The sequence below is a fragment of the Nematolebias whitei genome, chromosome 16 (assembly GCF_014905685.2).
Source record: "Nematolebias whitei isolate Nwh7 chromosome 16, NemWhi1, whole genome shotgun sequence".
NCBI lineage: Eukaryota > Metazoa > Chordata > Actinopteri > Cyprinodontiformes > Rivulidae > Nematolebias > Nematolebias whitei.
The window spans coordinates 45,727,456-45,748,611 of record NC_056513.1 but is presented as its reverse complement, the minus strand read 5'-3'; the positions used below and the strand labels follow the sequence as shown (position 1 = coordinate 45,748,611).

The 21,156-nt window shown below is 42.9% G+C and overlaps 1 protein-coding gene across 1 annotated transcript in view; it reads right to left on the bottom strand.

Moving 5' to 3' along the window:
- Positions 1-21,156, bottom strand: part of LOC119422546 (apoptosis-stimulating of p53 protein 2) — a gene marked incomplete at its 5' end in the record, with an annotated part of 54,496 nt that overhangs the window by 30,644 nt on the left and 2,696 nt on the right. Inside the window, 4 exon segments of the mRNA XM_037689923.1 lie at positions 2,700-2,876; positions 11,791-11,971; positions 20,244-20,351; positions 20,505-20,590. Of these exon segments, the coding sequence (XP_037545851.1) occupies positions 2,700-2,876; positions 11,791-11,971; positions 20,244-20,351; positions 20,505-20,590 (552 nt within the window).

Genomic DNA, 21,156 nt, shown 5'->3' with positions numbered 1-21,156 from the left:
CATCTTCATCCCTGAAAGTGACTGCTGGCCTGCAGATGAGTGTAAACTGCCGAGTCTTGGCCTGAAGATGTTGCTCTTCTGTGCTGGGCCAAAGAGCAACATCATCAGGCCAGGAGAACTCTGTGGTTTACACTCATCTGCAGGCCAGCAGTCACTTTCAGGGATGAAGATGTGCTCATCCTTGATAGAGAGAAGTGTTGGTTTGAGAGAGGAGTAAAGGAAGCCATCTTTGTGATGAGAACTCATCCATCATTAAACAGGGACAGAGGCCTCTGTGTCCAACTGTAGCCCTCTTACAATGCTGTTATTGCTGGTATCTCTCAGCCCCCTGTGAATAGCAAACAGCCTAGAGCACTAACGATCCATTGTTAGGCTGATGATGGTCCTCCTTTATCATGTTAACAGCTAGTTCTGGATGTCAGCAACAAACTGGTTGATCCACTATGAAAAGAGACTATTTGAAACTAAGTTTGTTGCAGCTTCTCAAACTGACAGTCTTTTGGATTAAAGACTAAACGTTTCAACAAGTTTTTTTTTTTTTAATCTGTCCAGAGGACCTGACTTAACTTTTTTAGAATTTCTACCTGGATTATTGAGGATATTTTGTGTATACCCTTCATTACTCCAATAAATTATCTGAATATTAAAATCCTTGTATTACAATATTTTATTTAAACTTTATTTTACCAGGTAAAGTTCCGTTGAGATTAAGAACTTTTTTTTTGTTATATGAATAGCCAATACATATAAATAGTCAATAAGTGAAAATGAATAGATGGGAAATTATGGATGGCTTTTTAGACGTGTGCAAACAACATGCATTCAAAGTGCGCTCAATTGAACTCAGTCTTGGTGGTTTGCGTTAATCAGGTGGTGGTGGCCTGGGATGGTATCAAAATTCCCGGCCTGGATTATTGTCCCAGTCCGCCCCTGCCCAGGACGAAAGCTTCATCTATCGCACCCCCCCCGAGAACTTTCTGTGCAAGCTTATCAGAACTGCTGGCTGGAAAAACATCTTCAGAAACTGTGGCTGATCTGAAAAAAACGCTCATGGACAAATCTCAACACCTTGATGTCAAATGCAAATGTAATCATGTTTTAATTGAGCTGCTGGTAGAGTTTTTTGATGTCTCAAATCGTGTCCTGATAGACAAGATGTAAAAGATCTTTTATTGTAATACCACTATCTACCCTCATGTTTCTCCCCCTGTTCCTATCTAAGATTATTATCTGATAAGGATAAAATGGCCGCGCTTTCTACAGTTGCAGCTTCGTGCACTCCGCCCATCTTTCGGACGACTGTACGTACATATTCGCGTTGTACCTCGGTGCAATTCCAATAAAGTTTATTCTGATTCTGATTCCTCCAAAAACTCCAGCAGCTCATCTCCTCAGTTTCTGGGCATTTACAGACTATTGTCTGAAGAAGAAGAGAGGATTCTTCATGAACAATTTTTTTCCAACAAATTCAACATTACCTTATCTTTTCTTACAATAGGTGCAATTTCTTAGTTTAAACATTTAAAATGTTTACGGTGGTCCACTGTATAAAAAAGATGTGTTTGTGAGATTAGAAAATAATTGCGTTCTGTTTTTATTTACATTTTACTCTATGGCCCAACATTTTAAAATTTGTGGTTGTAGCTGGAGGTGCTGCATAGGAGGAGCTGAGTTGGAGATGACGTTGGGTTTTCATCTACTCTGCATGTCCCAACCAGCCACAGCTGACCTGCTGTTCATCATTTTATCAATTAACATAGTTTTGTAAGGAGTTCTTGTAGGAGTGAGCTGCCATTTTAGTTAAGAGCTTTTTCTCCTGGTTTTGTTAGTTTAGGTCAGGTAAGAGACCTGTATGTTGGTTACTTTTGATTTGTTAGGTAAGTGACAAAAATAAAATAAAAGCCTTTTGCTGGTTGTAACATCCCTGAACCAACAACGCCACACCTGCCTCCACCCTCATTTACCCCACTCTGAGCCCTTGAGCAAGGCCCTTAACCCCCACCGCCTGCTCCCCCAGGCACCCTAGATAGCAGCTCTCTGCTCGACACAAAGGGCTGTTGTAGCTCGGTGGTTTGTGGTTGCATCAGGAAGAGCATCCATCATAAAAACAATCGCCACATCTTTGTGCAAATTAGTTTGCTGTGGCGACCCGAGGAAAGGAGCAGCCGAAAGAAGAAGCAGCAAAAAGTATGGGTTTCTTTGGGTTTAGTTCAGTTTTAGCTCATCTTTCAATGGTGCCTTGCTGCAACCACATCTGGATCTGAGCCTGCGTTGGAGTCCTTCTCATCAACAAACTCAACTCTCTCATGACACTTTTTTCTCCACATGACCTGAAAAGTTTACAACAATCTAAACTTCATGAGGCATGTTTTGTAAGCTGGGATTATTGACAGTTCTATGAAAGGGTTTGTACCACATGTGGTTAGTTTTCATAGAAAAAGGAATAGTGGAAAAGATCAACTTCTTTAATGGAGATGCTTGGAGCTTTGAGACTTCTGTGGTAACATTCACTGTAAATCTCTTACACTACACGAAACACAAATAGAACTGTTGTTGCACAACATGCACACAATTAATTTAACACACAAATAAAAGTCAAATCTAAAATGCTTTATAAAAGAAAGCTTTGAGTTTAGCGTGATGGAACAGGAACAGTTAAGCAGGATTTTGTGAGTGAAGCCTCACCTGCAGCTCTCTACAGAGGTGCTCCAGCTCCGCTGTGGAGGAGGTGTGTTGGTGAGGAGGAAGAGGAGGCTGCAGTCTGCTGCTCCTCAGGGCCTGCAGCTGGTCGCTCAGCTCCTCCACCCTGGCTGCAGCCATCAGCAGCTCCCTCTGCTTCTGGTGGAACAGGCTGCTCATCTGTTCAATCTCCTCCACTGACACACAAACAAAGTCAGCGTTTCAAGTCAGCCGAGTAAAATATCATGATGTTTTAATCTTGTTTAAAAATGTTATATTTACTTTGAAAAAAGCTCTTGAACAAATAAACTGATGATTGACTTGTCATTTAGGTTACAAAAACAAATTAAGGGAATATTCTAAGATGTATAAAAGATCAACAAAAAATTAACTTTGGTTTCACACTTATGAAGAAAACATTAAGTAATTCATTTCTTATAGTGAATAACGAGAACGTCTGTTCACAGTCAGCGATATGCTGCTGAGATGAAGCTTTCATTTATACACTTTAGATAGCTTGTTCTTTAATACTGCTTTTGAACCATAATTTAAAAAAATGACTGGTTGGTTGATTTTTAGTCATTTTGCACTTTTTATGAATTGACAGTTTCACATTATTTCAGTGAGCTTTGTTTTTTTGTTCTTTTAGTACGAGTAAAATCAAATTCATCAACATATAATCAGTCTTGTTACTCCAAGTGTATCACTGCAGAAATTTCAACAAATGTTAAAAATGCATACTAACAAAAATAATATTAATAATGATAATAACTAAAAAGTTCCTTGAGAAACTTTGATGGGACTGCCACGTTGCGTCCATTTTAAATTTTGATTTGACAGTAATATGTGTTGGGGTTCGCTCTCAGCTACAACCATACCAAATTTCAGCTTGATATGGTAAATTAAAAAAAAGTATGAATTATAGCCATTTTTTTCTTTTAAGCTACGGTGCCCATCATGGATTTTTTTATTTGGATCCAGTGTGTGATGGGAAACGTTCTCAGCTATAACCTCACCAAATTTCTGCACATTATCTTTTAAAATAGCAGAGATTTTTTTTTCTCTTTTATAAGGTGGCCATCTTGGATTTTTAATTTGCATTAAGAAAGTAGAACAACTCGCTCTCAGCTACAACCAAACTAAATTTCAGCTGAATATCATATATTGACTGCGTTATAGTAAATTTGAGTTTTCTAAGGTAGCTGTGGCAGCCATCTTGATCCAAAATGGCTCCAAAAGTTAATCAGTGCCTGTGTCCCAATCCAACGGCTGCATCCTCCGAAGGACCCGGCTTACGTCGACCGGGTAGGCCTGGTCCTTCAAAGACAACGTAGACAGGAAGTCAGCGGCTGTGAATTAGGACGGTCTAATCTTCAGGGTTACGTCGGCGTATGTCCTGTCGCCTAGCAACCGTGACAGTGCTCAACCGATGAAAGAATGGAAATCAAAATTTCGTTGTTGTTTTTACTGCTTTTTTAATTCTAGAGGAAATACAGGAAATTTATCGCTGCTGGCGGCATGTTTTGTATCTTCTGCTGAGAGACAATCATATCCAGGTAACTTGCAATTTTTAGTCTACAAACCTTCAAGAAATTGTGGCGGACACAAATGTATACATTTCACGTCAGAATGTGCTCTTATCGTGAAAGGGACAAAATATAAACGGAGCGGATCAACGGTTGTAATTCATTCGTTTTTTTCTGAGCTTGATGTTGGAAGATGTAGAGAATAAATCGAGACTCAAAATATTTTGTGTGTCTTTCTGCCGACTTCCACATTGGTGACTCTGAACATCTGAACATGTTTTTGAATGAGAACTCACCAGATGCTAAAGCTGCTTCTCCATCAGTCGTGTTTTCAGACCAAGTTTTTTGCCGGGCAGACGTTGCTCCAACCACCGTGGTCTCGTCTCCTGCCACTGCTTCATCTGCTGTGTTTGCGGCCGTTATTAAGCTTCCAGAGTTCTGGCAACACGATCCGGAACCATGGTTCCAGCATGTGTAAGCCCAGTTTCATCTCCGTGGGATAACCACAGACGAGACCAAGTACTTTCACGTCGTTACTGCTTTGGATTCTGGTTCCACCCTCCATCTGATGGGTCTGCTGCGGGACCCACCAAGCACTAACAAATATAGTGCGCTCAAGGAGAACCTGCTGCGGCTTTAACAACTGTTGGACATGGAGTGGGCTGACAGTTTGTTGTCCCTGATTGGTTTGGGGGATTGCAAGGCCTCCGAGCTGATGTAGAAATGCTGGCGTTCCTTGGCTCAGGGGATATTTCCTTCCTTTTTATTCACCTGTTTCTTCGCCAGCTTCCTCCACCTGTTCACACCGCACTGGCCAGCTCCCCGCTGATCCGAACAAAGGATTATCGCTCCCTAGCTGAAGAAGCGGACTGACTTTTGTTGGCTCCCAGGCACTACAGTGTGAAGACACTTTTACCGGGTGTGACTCAAAGGGGGGCGGAGGCTGTTGATGCCGTGGCTGCGGTGACGGAGCGGCGGAAGGACGACGTGCTTTGCTTCTACCACTGCCGGTTTGGAGTAAAAGCGAAGCGCTACATTCCTCCGTGTTCATTCCATGCATCAGGGAAACAAGAGGGCCGGCGCTCGGTAGCAACTGTGTGTGCTGGCTGCTCAGAAAAGCTGCTTTTCATAATGGACGAGGTTTCTGGACGGCGTTTCCTAGTAGACGCGGATGCACAGTGGAGCATTATACCAGCTTCATCTACAGATGCCTTGTATCAAAGTACAAAGTAACTGACCTCCGCTGGACGCTGCTAATGGCACCCTCTTTCAAACTTTCGGATCGAGGTCGGTGACTGTGTGTTTTAACGGACGTCGGTTCCAGTGGGACTTTGTAATAGCTTCTGTGTTTGTACATATTTTGGGCACTGATTTTTTTATGTGCTTTCAGGTTATTAGTGCATGTTGCTAATAGCTACTTAATCAATGCTGTGTCTTTTGATACCTAACCCTATAAACTTGGAGGTCCTGCCCATCAACCTATTGCTAACATGCTTGCCACAGGTGATGAGTATCAGCGTTTGTTGTCAGAGTTTCCTGCTCTGACAGTTCCCACCTTTTCTGCTACCGTTGATAAACATGAGGTGGAACATTTTATCACTACAGTTGGTTCACCGGTTTTTTCACGAGCATGCCACCTAGATACCACTAAGTTAGCAATAGCTAAGGAGGAGTTTGTTAACATGGAGCGTCTTGGCATTGTGAGACGTTCCAAAAGTCCATGGGCATCCCCCTTGCACATGGTGCCAAAGGCTGATTGGGGTTGGCAATTCTGTGGGGATTTTCGGCGCCTTAACAACGCAACCAGTAACGACAGGTACCCATTTCCTCACATTAAGGATTTTTCTGCCCGCCTGGTGGAGGCAACTGTTTTTTCCAAGGTAGATTTGGTGCGGGGCTACCATCAGGTTCCTGTGCATCCCTTAGTTGTACCAAAAACCGCAGTTATCACACCTTTTGGTCTTTTTGAGTTTTTACAGATGCCCTTCGGCCTTAAAGGTGCAGAGCAGACATTCCAGCGACTTATGGATTCGGTCCTGCAGGGTATGCCGTTTTTGTTTGTCTATTTGGATGATATATCGGTGGCTAGTCCCTTGGTGGCAGAACACATAGTGCACCTTCGCCAGCTGTTTGTTCAGCTCAGTGAGCGCGGCCTGATCGTTAGCCCAGTTAAATGCCAGTTTGGTCTGCCTGCTGTTGAGTTCCTGGGACACAGTGTCTGCTCAAGGGGCAGTTCCCCTACCTGCCAAGGTTGAAGCTGTTTTAGTTTTTCCTCACCCTCCCTCAGTGAAGCCCCTGCAGGAGTTTTTGGGGATGGTGAACTTTTATAAATGTTGCATCCCACGGGCGGCTCATCTTATGCACCCCTTGTATGAAGCACTTAGAGGCAAAAAAGGGGACCAGCAAATAGAGTGGACCCCCGAAAGGGTACAGGCATTCGATGATGCCAAAAAGGCTTTGGCTAATGCTACACTTTTGGACCATCCATCTCCAGCAGCTCCTGTGGCTCTGATAACTGATGCCTCTGATTATGCAGTTGGGACAGTTTGTGAACAATGGGTGGATGCCACATGGCAAGCCCTTGCTTTTTTTTAGCAGGAAACTCCAGTATGCTGAAAAAAAAATAGGACCTTTGATAGGGATCTGCTCGCTCTTTTTCTGGCAATGCAGCATTTCCGGTTCATGTTGGAGGGCAGGGACTTTACTGCTTTTGTTGATCATAAGCCTCTCACTTTTGCTATGGCAAAAGTGCCTGAACCATGGTCGCCACGGCAACAAATGTATTTGTCTGCCATTTCGGAGTTTACTACGGACATTCAGCATGTAGCTGGCAAGAAAAACCTGGTGGCTGACTCCATAGGAAGGGTTGCTTCTTTGCCTTTAGGAGTTGATTACCTCGCCATGGCCGCAGACCAACTGACAGACTTGGGTATTCTGGCCTTTAAGGCAGCCAAATCCAGTTTGCATTTGAAGGAAGTTTCATTTCATGAGTGTGGGGCAACCCTTCTTTGTGATGTCTCGACAAGCAAGCCTCGACCTCTGGTTCCTAGTGGTTGGCGTCGGCGGGTTTTTGATGCAATTAATTCCCTTTCACACCCGGGGGTGAAAGCATCAGTTAAACTGGTAGGGGCAAAGTTTGTGTGGCCATGGCTCCTTAGAGATGTACATACATGAGCAGCTTTCTGTTTAGCTTGCCAGTGTGCCAAGGTGCAACAGCACACTAAGGCTCCACTGGAACGGTTTCCTATTCCCCAAGGGAAGTTTGAGCATGTGCATGTGGATTTAGTGGGCCCACTTCCACCTTCCAGAGGTTTTACCCATCTCTTAACTATGGTGGACAGAACCACTCAGTGGCCAGAGGCAGTTCTGCTGTCATCAACCACTTCGATAGATGTGGCTCGGGCATTTATCTCTTCCTGGGTGTCCCGATTTGGTGTGCCATTGGACTTAACTTCTGACAGGGGTTCCAAGTTCACCATCAGAGTTGTGGACTGCAGTGGCAGAGAGCCTTGGGGTTAAACTCCACCGTACTATTGCTTACCACCCGCAGGCTAATGGTCTTTGTGAGAGGTTTCACTGCCCAATGAAGGCTGCATTGTGGGCCTCATTGGTGGATAATGGTTGGATGGGTCACCTGCCTTGGGTTTTGTTGGGCCTGCGTTCAGCTCCTAAAGAGGACCTGCGGGTTTCTTCAGCTGAATTGGTACTTGGCCAGCCTTTGAGGGTACCAGGGGAGTTTCTTCCAGGTCCAGAGAGTTCAGTTGCTCCCAAAGGGAGTAGGGTGGTCCTAACAGGGGGAAATACACCTGTGGCCCCATTGGCAGCACATCACTGCCTTCCACAGGTGTTTGTGCCGAAGGACCTTATGTCGGCCGAGTATGTATTTATCCGCCATGACGCACACCGTTAACCACTTCAGCCTCCTTACGATGGTCCATTTCGTGTTTTGGAGTGGGGACGTAAAAAAAATTTGGTGGAGTTGAGGGGTAATCTTAGAGAGTGTTTCGGTGGATCGTTTGAAACCGGCTCATGTGTTGTCGGGGGACCCGGTTGAGTTGGCTCACCTCGTCATGGCCGTCACCCAGTTTCTTTGCCCACTCGTCCAGGTTTTCCTCCTACAGCTGGGTTACCTCCCTCAAGTGAACAGTTAAGTGGTAGTCGGTCCAGAGAGTCTCCTTCACTTTCAACCCCTGTAGCTGTGAAGAGCAGCCGTGGTGGCCGCCTTATCAAACTACCTAGTTGTTACCGTTGTGTATTTCATTTATTTATTTTTTTGGTGTGTGTTTTACACCTGTAATGCATTTCACAATTTGTGTTTTTGGTGTTTGTGACATTCTGTGTGTTCAGGGGCGGGCCTGTGTGGCAGACACAAATGTATATATTTCACTTCAGAATGTGCTCTTATTGTGAAAGGGACAGAATATAAACAGAGCGGATCAACGGTTGTAATTCATTCGTTTTTTCTGAGCTTGATGTTGGAAGATGTTGAGAATAAATCGAGACTCAAAACATTTTTCGTCTCTTTCTGCCGACTTCCACAGAATGACTTAATTTCAGCTAGTTTCATGGATAATTTCAGTGACTGACAGACTAATGTATTAACTTGTGCATAATAAATAAAATCTAAATTTATCTTGTTAAATTATTAATAATTTAAATTTTTTTTATATATCATAATCTTTAACTTGTCTTAAATTTGGAATACAGCATAACATTTTCCAATATTTTATTTTATAAGATCCACTGGTACATAAAGTGGGTGTAAAAATGTTAAAAACAAGTCTTTCGTTTCTTTTATTTCATTAATAAAATAGCACTGAAGTGTTTTCACTGAGCATCAGTATATTTACCTTAAGCCTCATAATTGTGATAACGCTATGATATCTTATAAAAAAATAAAATCAAATTAAAATTAAACTAATAATGTTTTTGTTGTTCTCTACATTTCCTTAACCAGACCAGATCCTTGTACTGCAGGATTAACCTGAGTGTCCCAGTCCTGGACCGTTACTTTAAACAAGAAGATCGCAGGCTGGATTTCCGATGAAGCAGGGAGTCTCTGGTGGTGTTGCTTCATCTCCTGGACCTGGAGCTACAACATGGTTGTGGGGCGACAACTGAGACCCTGGTGTTTCTTTTCTGGCTGGCAGGTGGAGCATCCTGCAGGGCGCTCACAGGAGTGTTTGTGACGCCTCGTTCACTCGTCCACTGCATCGTCCATCATATGACAGAAGAAGTGTCCATTCACTACCAGGTCATCCACCTGCCTGAAAACCCAGAGGATCTGGAGGTGGTGTCCCGTGGGTTTGCAGGACTGGCACGTCACAGAGCCTTTTGTTTTTGTTTTGAATGAACTTACTGTTAATAAAATGAATTACTGACTATACTAGTTTTTATAATCACTTTATTTTTCAAATTTAAAACAAACAACAAATTTTTCAAGAACATAAAAAAACAACCATCAATTAATTTATTTGCAATTCTTTCTTTTCTCCATTCTCTCCATACTTACATTTGCTCTTCTCTCTTCTGTTTCATATCTTCTGATTAATTGAAACAAATCATCCTCTCTGTCCTGCCGCCTCTTTCTTCCCCGTCTCCACCCCTCTCTTTGTCCCTCAGCCCTGTCTTCCTGGTCACCCACTGCTGCTCTTGGACCTGGACTGTCCTCAGTGATGGAGACAATTAGGACGGGAGGTGCAGTGGAAGGTCTCTGTCCTAAAACCTCATCCATGAGGACAAACCAGGGCCAAGTCGCAGCAGCTTCCCACTAACTCCTTCTCCTGACCCGCCTGGATATTTGCAGTCCTGAACAGAGGAAATAAGACAATAAGTTGGTAATAAGAGCAACAACCATTGTTTTAACTTTACATGTATTAACATCTGCACGTACAAATTATATTCTTCATTACACATGCACATACTTTGTATTTATTTTTTAAGTTTGTCCCGTTTATTTTTTGCCTGCAAAGGAGTTACCTTCTCCTGCACACCCATCTTCTCCAAAATTATCCTACTGACATGAACATAAAATGAATGAAGAGGGGAAACATGGAAAATAATGTCTTAGAAAAACTACAGTTTTCACAGCACAGCACAAGAGGACCTGTACTTCATTAAGATCGCAGGTTATGTACAGTACGAGGGTAATGAAACTGAATAAATTGATTCATTCTTGTACCTTCATGCCACAGCTGCAAAGTGTTTTGTACTCCTGAAAATGTGGCTGTTCTCATTCTGAAGCTTAATAAAAGCTTCGGTCTGCTCCTTGCTCCCTAAAAAAAAAAAATAATAATAATTAGCTTAGCGGCGATGGCACTACGGGCTGATCTCCGACAAAAAATAATACAAAAGAATGTCTACTGTTGATATTTTCTGGGTTATTAATATAAAAGTTTGATATGTTTACACAAATTACAGTTTACTTTAAAATGATAATTAAAGTGTTTGCCTGCAGTTTTAGCTCTGAGTCTCAGAAAGGATCAGTACTTTGTGGAAATGAAAACATTGATTTGTTCATCAATTTTATCATCACTCTTATTAGTCATTTACTTTATATCACACTCTGTTAAAGCTTATCTAAAACTGTAGCAGCTGTACCCCTTCAACATCAGTGTGAAACCTTTTAACTTCCGTTTCTCAAACCCAGCTCCAGAACCAGTCACTGACCACAAACGTACTGTCTGTTTTTACTCTGATAAGATTGCAAACGAGCGCCTGTTGTGTCAAAACATGTTACGTGTGAAGGTGTATAAATGAGACTGTATTGCTCATGATTTTAGAGAACACACAGAACTCCTAGGCTGCGTGCTCGTTCATGTGTTCTCTCCTTCTGCAGAAGAGAAATAAACCTTGCTACGTGTTTTTCAACAAAGTTCTCAGTCTGCTAAATTTTATTGAACAACAAAGTTTGATAAAACTCCACACTACGCAAATGACAAAAGCCTATCATCCACTTTAAAACATAACCGCTTTAGGCTTTTATTTTTTTTATCCCACATTTTAACATACTTACATTTAAAAGTGTACTCGGTCGCTGCTTCGTCCGCCATTACGTCCAGAATTTTCCGTATGCCTGCAATGCATCTTGGGACAGGGTGGGCTGCGTAGGATACACGGGACTGGCCTTCAAATCGGGGAAAAGGAGGCCGCATTGAAGGAGTCTTCGAATTGGGACAGGCCTCGCGCGTCGCTGTGACGTAAGCAGCCTTCAAATTCGGCCTTCGAAGGATGCGGCCGTTGGATTGGGACACAGCTTGTGTTTTGTTCAGATATTTCTTTTCTCTAGGTCATGTGACCTCACTGTGGCAGTTAGAGGCTGTTCAAAGTCTATAAGTGATTTTTAATTAGAAAAATGGCATCTTTGTTTGCGAATTATGTTGCCATGGTAACTCAAATTGCCAGTAAAAGTAATAGCGCACATCACGGCGTTGAGCTGGTCGTTTTGATATAAATTTGTGGGTGCACATTGCGGTTGGGGCCACATTAAAGTTGACAGAAGATCAAGACCCTTTTCAGGTGGATAGTAAGAGGTGGCTGACCTTCTAGGAAGTCCTTAATGACAACAGTACAACCCGCTTCTGACCTAGTTTGTTGTTGCTGAGGCGTTTCTGCTCCACCTGGCCCCTGAGGGCCCGGACCCGCCTCAGTTTGGCCTCCTGATTGTGTGCGTTCTCTCGAAGCTGTCGCAGTCGCTCCTGTTCGGGCAACTCCTGACGCTGCTGCGGTCTCTGGTCCTGCAGCTGCAGGTAGTGCAGCTGCTGCTCCTGCAACACGCAGCAAAGACACTTCATCAGACATGAAATGGTGCTGATGTAACGGAGAGATGGTGACATGACACCTATTCTGTATAAAAACAAGTTTACTTGGCGCTCATACAACACTATTATATATTTGTACTGTTTTTACTCCCAAAATGAAACTGTGGTCTTTCATTTTCTAATTAGAAAAACACGTAAAAACATAAAAAACAGCTTTTATTTAGTTAAAATCCTGTCTAAATAAATTATTCTTCAGCTGCCTTCCATCCGTCATCTTTACCCGCTTCTTCCTTTTCAGGTCACAGGGGTCATTGGTGTCCATAACCAGCAGTCACTGTATGAGAGGTGGGGGACACCCTGGACAGGTCTCCTGTCCATCACAGGGACACATAGAGACAAACAACCATTCACTCTCTCTCTCTCACCTCGGGACAATTTAGAGTTACCGATCAGCCTAACATGCATGTTTTTGGTCAGTGGGAGGAAACTGGAGCACCCGGAGAAAACCCACGCAGCACAGAGAGAGCATGCAAACTCCACCCAGAAAGGCCCCCCGGCCAGGATTTGAACCAGCAACTTGCTCGTTGAGAGTTGGCAGCTCTACCAACTGAGCCACCATTCAGCTGCTTTACAAATAAATCAATATGATCAAGGGAACATCAAGCTAGAGGCAACACATTCCATAATCTGCTGGCCACAGCTTTAAAGAATCTGTCTCCTCTGGTCTTAAGTTAAATCCTTGGCACCAGCAGCAGCTTTGGTCCAGAAGATCTCAAACTAAGAGACAATATGGAGTTTTCAAAGGTTGAAGAAGGAACAGAAACACGCCGTTTTAAAAGTGACAAAACTTTTGAAACAAATGCTAAAACACACAGTAACCAGTGCAAAAAGACAAACCAGTGTAATGTGTTGTCTCTTTGTTGTGTTTGTTAAAAGTCCTCCAGCAACAGTCTAAACTGACTGATGACAGCAAGGCTCCTTTTTCAACAACAAAACTTAGGTCCAAATGAGAAGAAAGCCTGGATTCTCATCTCTACTTTAGAATTTGACACCAGAGATTGAAGTTTGTTTCTCAACTGGAAGAAGCTGTTTTCTAACGAACGTTCTGGAGGGACCCAATAATTCTCAGTCGAGTCATCTGGACAGTTTCTTTTTTATAGAGATGTTTCGTCCTCTATCCAGAGGGCTTCATCAGTCTGAGGAGTTCCTGTAAACTGTTTCCTCACCAAGCAGTAAACACCTCAAGTGGACCAACCAATTTGCTGGAGCTAAGATGGTTTCTGGGGGCCGTCCTGTCCGTTGTCGACTCCTTCCCGGCAGGCAGCCACAGACAAAGTGGTTCAAGGAAACAAAGTTCATGCTCAATCATCCAGGTGTCAAATCCAATAATTCTCAGTCAGGTCACCTGGACAGTTTCTTTTTTGTTTTGTTTTGTTCTGGAAGGACGCTCCAAACACACAGCAGGGACAAAGACAACTCCGAGGTTTACCGGGCTCAGATGGACAGACAGGCTCAGAGCACCAAGGTATCGCCTGAATTCAGAAAAACAGTTTTCAGGACCAGGTTTCCGTCTTAGTGAGGTTCAGTTGAAAGTAAAGTAGTTGTCGTAAACTAGTTAGACATTTTATCAAGTGTGACAATTTTAGTCAAGTACCAGTAGAACTCAGTTATAAACGTATTTGTTTTTGATAATGTCCGTTGGCTGTAGCGGCCATCTTGAATGCGGTTGGCTCCAAACAATCATATTTAGCTGTACATCTAATTACTTTCTGAAAGTTGAAAAAAAAAACTGCTCAGTGGTTCGTGAGACATTTTGCTAACAGTCAGACAGGGCTGACTCCAGTTACTGGCAACATTTTTAACTAAACTCTTGCACATTCAGTTACTGCTCAGAAAACGTGCTGTGGATCAACTACAGCTGCTACTACTAAAGTATTAGTAAGCATCTGTCAAACTAACTGAGTTAAATCCTTTGTTTTTTAGTCAGGTGGCTTTGGGCAATCTGAAATCAGGGTCACTCCAAAAGTTAAATTAGTTGATGCACATCTAATAAATACTTTCTATATAATTTGGCCAATGGTTTACAACATTTTTCAGTAACAGACATGTCGCATACAAATACAAAGGTACTGTCCACACTGTAATTTTCCTGGTAAACACATCAGCGTTTCTAAAAATGTTTTCATCCACACGGAAACACTGAAAATGATCCAAATGCTGCAGTTACTATGCCAGGCCTGTATGTGGTGCTGTAAAGTAGCCATGAAACAAACAAACAAACAAACTGTAAACACAAAAAGAACAAGCGTACCACATATGCCACATTCTATGTTCGTCAACAAACTATTATACAGCAATACTGAAAAATCTATAGCAATGGTCCATACAAGCAAAAATCTTGTATATAAGTTTACCTTTATTTGTGACCTTGTCCTTAAAGCTGGGGTGATGAAAAGATTATGTGACACACTGTTTAGTGGTGGGACAAATTTGTATCAAGTTTAGTTAAATTACCTTGAGCCGATCAGAAGTTATGGGCAGGACCCAAGAGAAAGTTTACGTACGTACAGACGAAAAAAAAACTATACTATAGTATGTCCGCCTTTCGATGGGCATATAAAAGACAAGAATGGTAAATACATGAGTAAACAACAAAGCTTTTTGAAGACTGAGGACAAAGTAGAAATTCACTTTATGTCACGTTAAACTACTATTGACTGGAAGTCGAAAAAAAAGGCCAAAAAGCAAGTGGTCACCTGGATTTAACTAAGCAAATAGGTACGAGCCTCCTATAGGATAATTAATGCATGGGTGATTATCTTTCAGCTGACAACGAGTCATTAAACCCTAACTGGTGCAATGAGTTGCTTCTAATTTCTGAAACAACCATGTCGAAAGACACATCACGTGGTCGTGGAAACGATGTCAGTCTATTTGAGAAGGGTCAAGTCATTGGCGTCAAGCAGAGAAAACATCTAAGGAGATTGCAGAAACTACTAAAATTGGGTTAAGAACTGTCCAACACATATTAAAAACTGTAAGGATAGTTGGGACCCATCGTCTTCCAGGAAGAAATGTGGCTGGAAAAAACCCTGAATGATCGTGATCAGTGATCACTTAAACGTTTGGTGAAATCAAATGGAAGAAAAACAACAGAAGCACTCAGGGCTGTGTGTAATAGTGAAAGTAAGAGCATAACCACACGCACAATGCAAAGGGAGCTCAAGGGATTGGGACTGAATAGCTGTGTAGCCTTAAGAAAACCTCTAATCAGTGAGGCTAACTGGAAAAATTTGCTTAAATTTGCTAGAGAGCATAAAGAATGGACTCCTCTGGAGCAATGGAAGAAGGTCATGTGGTCTGATGAGTTCAGATTGACCCTGTTCCAGAGTGATGGTGCATCAGGGTAAGAAGAGAGGCAGGTGAAGTGATGCACCCATCATGCCTAGTGTCTAGTCATCAATGCAAGATCTTGGTGAAAATCTAAAAAAAGTTATATCTGGTCCTCTGGACATTCAAAAAACAAAACAAAGCAAATCTTGGTGAAAAATGAATGCAACACTGGATGGAAATAGATCTTGTGACATTGCAGACGCTTATCGAAACAATGGCACAGTGAATGCCTGCTGTAATCAAAGCTAAAGGTGGCCCAATGAAATATTAGTTTGTGACTTTTTTTTTTGGTGGTGACTTTTTTTTGGGCCAGGCAGTGTACAATGACGACAACACATTGCAGGGATTGTGCTCCCTGGTGGTGCGTCTCGGCCCTGCTCCTCTTGTCATTACACCTGTTTTTCCTACACCTGTGTTGCCTCACAGGTGTTTTGTGTTTAACCCTAATCAGTGTTTGTATTTAAGTCTGTGTCTTTGTGTTCATCGTTGTCCTGGCATTGTTTCCTGTTGCCTCTCTCCTGAGTTTCCAGTGATCCATGAAGTTTACTGCCCTGTCAGCTTTTTTTTTTTAATTAAACATTATTATTTTACCTATCGAGTTGTCGTGCTGCCTGCACCATTGGGTCTGAACCACACCAGAATGTGATGTACATAGCACTTTACTAAGCGTGCAGGTGAAATTTATACATCTTACACAAAGTTCTCTTTAGACAAGGCAAGGGTGACTTTGCTTCCAAACCCTGCTTTTGAGCCTAAAGTGTTGGGATCCTACTCTCCAATTGAGTTAGTGGCTTTCAATCCCCCTCCTTTTTCCTCTGAGGAGCAGGACAGGTTGCACAAATTCTGACCCGTACACATTTTGCGCATCTACTTGGACAGAACTAAACATGTTAAGAAAAGTGACCAACTGTTTTGTCTCCTAAGTTAAGAAACATTTGGAAAGCTGGTAATAATGTGTCGTTTTCCAACTGGATCACAGGTGCAATTGCCTTAGCCTATAGTTCAAAAGGACTGCAGCCTCCAGAGGACCTGCGTGCCCATTCTACTAGAAGCTTAAGCTCTTCATGGGCCCTGCTTAAGGGAGCATCCCTTCAGGAGATTTGTGCCACAGCAAGCTGGGCTTCTCCTCACATGTTTGCTCAGTTTTATAGACTTGATGTCACAACATCATCTCTGGCTCATTCAGTACTCAATGTAGCACTAAGTGCACAGGAGTTGAAAATGGCTGGCAGGTAACATAAAATCTGCTGAGCAATACGGTAGTCAGTATTTTTTTGTTCCCAATGTGAGACAAGAAACGAATGCTATGAAAGAAAACTTTAGGTTACTGTTGTGAGCCTGGTGCTCTGGGTAGCATGATTTTACTCACTCGCGCTACTCAGAACCGGCGTTACGACAGTAACCTCAAGTTTTAAAGTGCATTAGGAAAATGGTTAATCTGCTTTATTCCCAGGTCAAATTACTCTGTATTTTTCTGCTCTGTCTCAGGCAGGGTTTGATTGCAACAAGACACAAGTGTAAATGTTCATTTTACTTGAGTGTTGAGCTGTGAAAGTGGACATAGTTCATTTTCTCTTCGCAGAAAAATGTTTGTTGTGTGTGTGAATTGTAAAGTGCTTTAAAGAACCTGGAGAGGTAAGAAAACGTGTATTTAAATGTGGACGTTTACATTAAGTATATATTTCAAAACGAGATTTGTTTTATATATAAATGTATGTTCCCATGCAATGACGAAATTAGGTCTCTACAAATGGACTGCACATATATAGCGCTTTTCTATCTTATCAAGATACTCAAAGCTCTTTACAACACAATCTGTGTCCTCATTTACCCATTCATACAGCACTCTACTATATCTTTACAAAGAATAATCAGAGCTTTATCACATTCATACACCGATGGGACACACATCGGAGGCAATGAGGGGGTTCAGTGTCTTTCCCAGGGACACTTCGGCATGTGACTGCTGGTAGAATAGACCTCCAAATCTTTCATTGGAGGACGACTGCTCTAACCACTCAGTCATTGCTGCCCCACATTAAATTTATTGCTCTTTTTTTCTAACAACAAGAAAATCTCCTCTTGTAGGAAAAGAGTGGCTTTTCCCAGTTCTTTTGACTGAATCACTCCTTTGAAAGGTGGGGGGACTGCAAATTGTAGTCTCTATCCCCATTTTATAGTTTTCGAGATCCACTCAGAGTTTGTGCATTGGCCCATTTTGCTTTCACTTTCATACAAACAGCAGACTGGCCAGTCTGTCAAACATGAGGGGAGACTGACCTCCAGTGGTGCGGGGTGATAGGAGTGTCGAGGACATTATCCTTCTCTTTTGTGGAAAGAGCGGTGAGATTCCTTAGATAGAGAACTTTACTAATTGGCTTTTCTACATATGTGAATGTTCCTGTAAACTGCCCTGAGACAATCCAACAATTTTCAGTCAGGTCATCTGGACAGGTTTTTTTTTTTTTTTTTTTTCTGAAACGTTTCGCCTTCCATCCGGAAGGCTTCATCAGTCAAGGAAAAACACAACAAAACTGATTCTTCCCCCAAACATTTTTTTTCATTTACCCTTTATTTATACAGGTAGTCTCATTGAGCCACGAGAACTCATTTTCAAGAGACAGCTTACTCCAAAGTGGAACAAACCAGTTATGTTGGTGCTAAGATGGTGTCTTTGGCATGCCCCCTCCTCTGGAGCCGGCCCTCTTCCTCGTCGACAGTCATGTCAAACTGGTTCAAAACCAAAAAAAAAAGAGGAGGGGGTGTGCCAAAGACACCATCTTAGCACCAGCATAACTGGTTTGTTCCACTTTGGAGTAAGCTGTTGGGGGAAGAATCAGTTTTGTGTTGTGTGTTTTCTTGACTGATAAAGCCTTCCGGATGGAAGGTGCAACGTTTCAGCAAAAAAAAAGAAACTGTCCAGATGACCTGACTGAAAAATGTTGGATCGTATACCTGGATTATTGAGCATGGACTTTTTTTGCCCTGAGACAACTTAGTTGTGATTTGGCGCTATATAAAAAAACTGAATTTAACTTAATTAAATTCAGCCACCTGGCCCTCTCCTGCAGAACCATCAGCCCCATGGTTCTGCCCAGAGCCTGGATCACCACCTTGCTGGGGACAGTGATCTTTGATGATGCAAATGTTATCCCATAATACAGCGTCTGATGAGGTGGTCATCTACTTCTCCAGCTCTGCTTGGTATGCCATGAGCATGGAGGAGGCATTCAGAGCACGGACTGACAGCGCAGCAGTTTTATATGATTTTTCTGTCAGGCTGGACTGAAAGTGGTCCGCTCTGGAGTGGGGAGCGGGGCCACCTGCTAACATGGACATCTTTGGGTGCAGGCGAGCCGCAATCACCGGCTCAACTGGAGACATTTGGTGGAGATTGTACTTTTTCTTGTCCACCCAGTCCAGCATTGAGCTTCCTGCCACTGGATGATTCTCTTTAAAGGGCTTGTTGCACCAGGAAACAGATGGCTCTTCCAGCAGCTCTGGGAAAAACATCAGGAGTTGTTTGCTTGTTTTCTTCACTTTGGGCCGTTTTTTCCATCAAAACGTGAGCGAACTGCCTCAGCTTAGACTTCAGGCCACTGGATGTCAAGCTTTGCAGCGGCTCGTTTGCACACATCGTGCAGATCGAAATCCATTTCAGGTGAGGATGAGTTTTCATGACCGGGTTGGCCCGTGCCCGAAAGAGCGGGTTTTGCAACCTGACCTGAGGGCTGGAGAGATGGGTCATAATCCTCGTCCTCATCCGAGTAGAACAGCTCCGACTCCCCATCTGAAAGCTCATCTCCTGTCATCATAAAGTAGAGTGAGCTCAAAGTGAGACCCTGCTCCATCGATTCAGATGGCAACAGGTCCAGAGCTCCAACTAGTTCCAGCTTCCAGTTCAGTAAACTGCAAACCCGGCAGTCAGCTCGGTTCTGCTCAGTAGCTGTCAAAGCCATCACTGGGTCTCTGCTGGACAATGTCGACTGACGGGCCAGATGGCAATGGAGCACCTTGAGGGAGAACCAGCTTGTAGTGCGAGCGCTCCTCCGCAGACTCGAGTTCAGCCTGTGCGTGTTTCAAACCGAAGCACACCACACATGATGGGTGGGTGTCCCAGTTGAAATTTTACTGCCACATGGTCAGGTTCGTGCCTGTGGGCTCTCCTCTGGTTTTGTGGAAGCCCTGATGGTCTCCGTGTTCCAGAGAGATTTGTCTGTAAAGCTACGCATAACATACAGTGAGAGATGCAGTAGTTAGCTTTTTTAAAAGAAGTATTTCTATTGTCTTAACTATATTGCTACTGATGAACAGCCACTCTGTGTGGTGCTGTGCTGACCCAGAGCAAAGCGCCCAGCGACTGAGCTTGCACGCTCGTCTACGAACAGTTTAGCTAATCCCCGATAGAGACAGTACCTCAAGAGAGCTGGGAGGAACCTCTGTTCATTGCGAGGAGGTTTTTGAATGAACTGTCAGTGCAGCGTCAGCCCTATTTATAGGGGGAGGGCCCCAGGGAGGGCCCCACCCCCCACCCTCCTTGATACTGACAGGTTTAATTCCAGCCAATCCTGGCTGGTGTCATGTAAAAGGAGTTTATGATGAGGTCACGCCAAGGGCGTTCCCAACATGAGACACGAAACACATGCTATGAAAGAGAACCAAATGTTAGCAGTTTAAGAGCTTGTTTAACGTGTGGTAACATAAGCAGCAAGCAGGAAAAGTAGCTTTCACTGTATTTCATGATTTTTCAAGAAACAATTTCAATTTCATTGCTGTTTTATTGTTTGCTGAATTATTACAGACAACAGCACTAAATTAGGTAATAAGAAATTTACAGTAATTTCTAAATACTGTTACAGGATCATTAGAAACAGACTGGATGTACCTTTGAGGCCAGCAGGTGCTGCTGGGTACTGATCTGCTGCTGCTGGAGGGAGGCCAGACCCTGCAGCTCGCTCAGAGTTGCATCCGATTCCAGACACGGAGCTGATCCCTGCAGAGCATAACGTATGAGTTCACTTCTCATTTATCTTTAAAGTTCCCTTGTTGTTCTTGTTTTGTTTTTTTAGAGGAGTGATTTCCTCTTACAGAGACCATCTACAGAGGTCAGATCTACCATTTCATTTGGTATTAAAAAAACTCTCACCCCATTTTCTAGAGATCTCTCTGTGGAGAGATCTCTAGACTTCACTTGCTTCCTTTTCATCATCTGATCTGCAGCTCTGCACCCACCTGGAAACAAAAGCACAGTTAGAATCCGTGCTGATCTTTGGGTTGTTTCAGTCATTCCCCTGGTGTGAATCCAAAGACGTGTTTGTCTGTTGTTTCATCATTTCAATACAAAATAAACAGTCTGCATTAAAAAAGCACTGTGAACTTGGGATCTGGATCTCAACAATGATCTCAAGAATCAAAACTGTACTTTTGTCAGCTTAGGTAAACCTCGGAAAAAGTACTTGTCATTGTATCACAGCAATGTTGAAACAAATCTCAATCAAGTGAAAAAGAACCAAATAAAGCACTGCCATGAAGCAGCTGATTCCCTCCACTACTAGTAAGCTGATTACTGCCTGTGATCTACTGTAAATACACACGGAAGCTCCTCTCTGAAGCCAGCTGTTGGAGAAAAATATCCTCGCTTTATCTCACTTACTCAAAACGAGACACACTCGATGAAAGGACAAGATTTTAACCGGTTTTACTTGCAAGGACAGATTTTCAGGACAGGTTACACAGATATACAGGAAGTAAACACAGATATACAGGAAGTACACACAGATATACAGGAAGTACACACA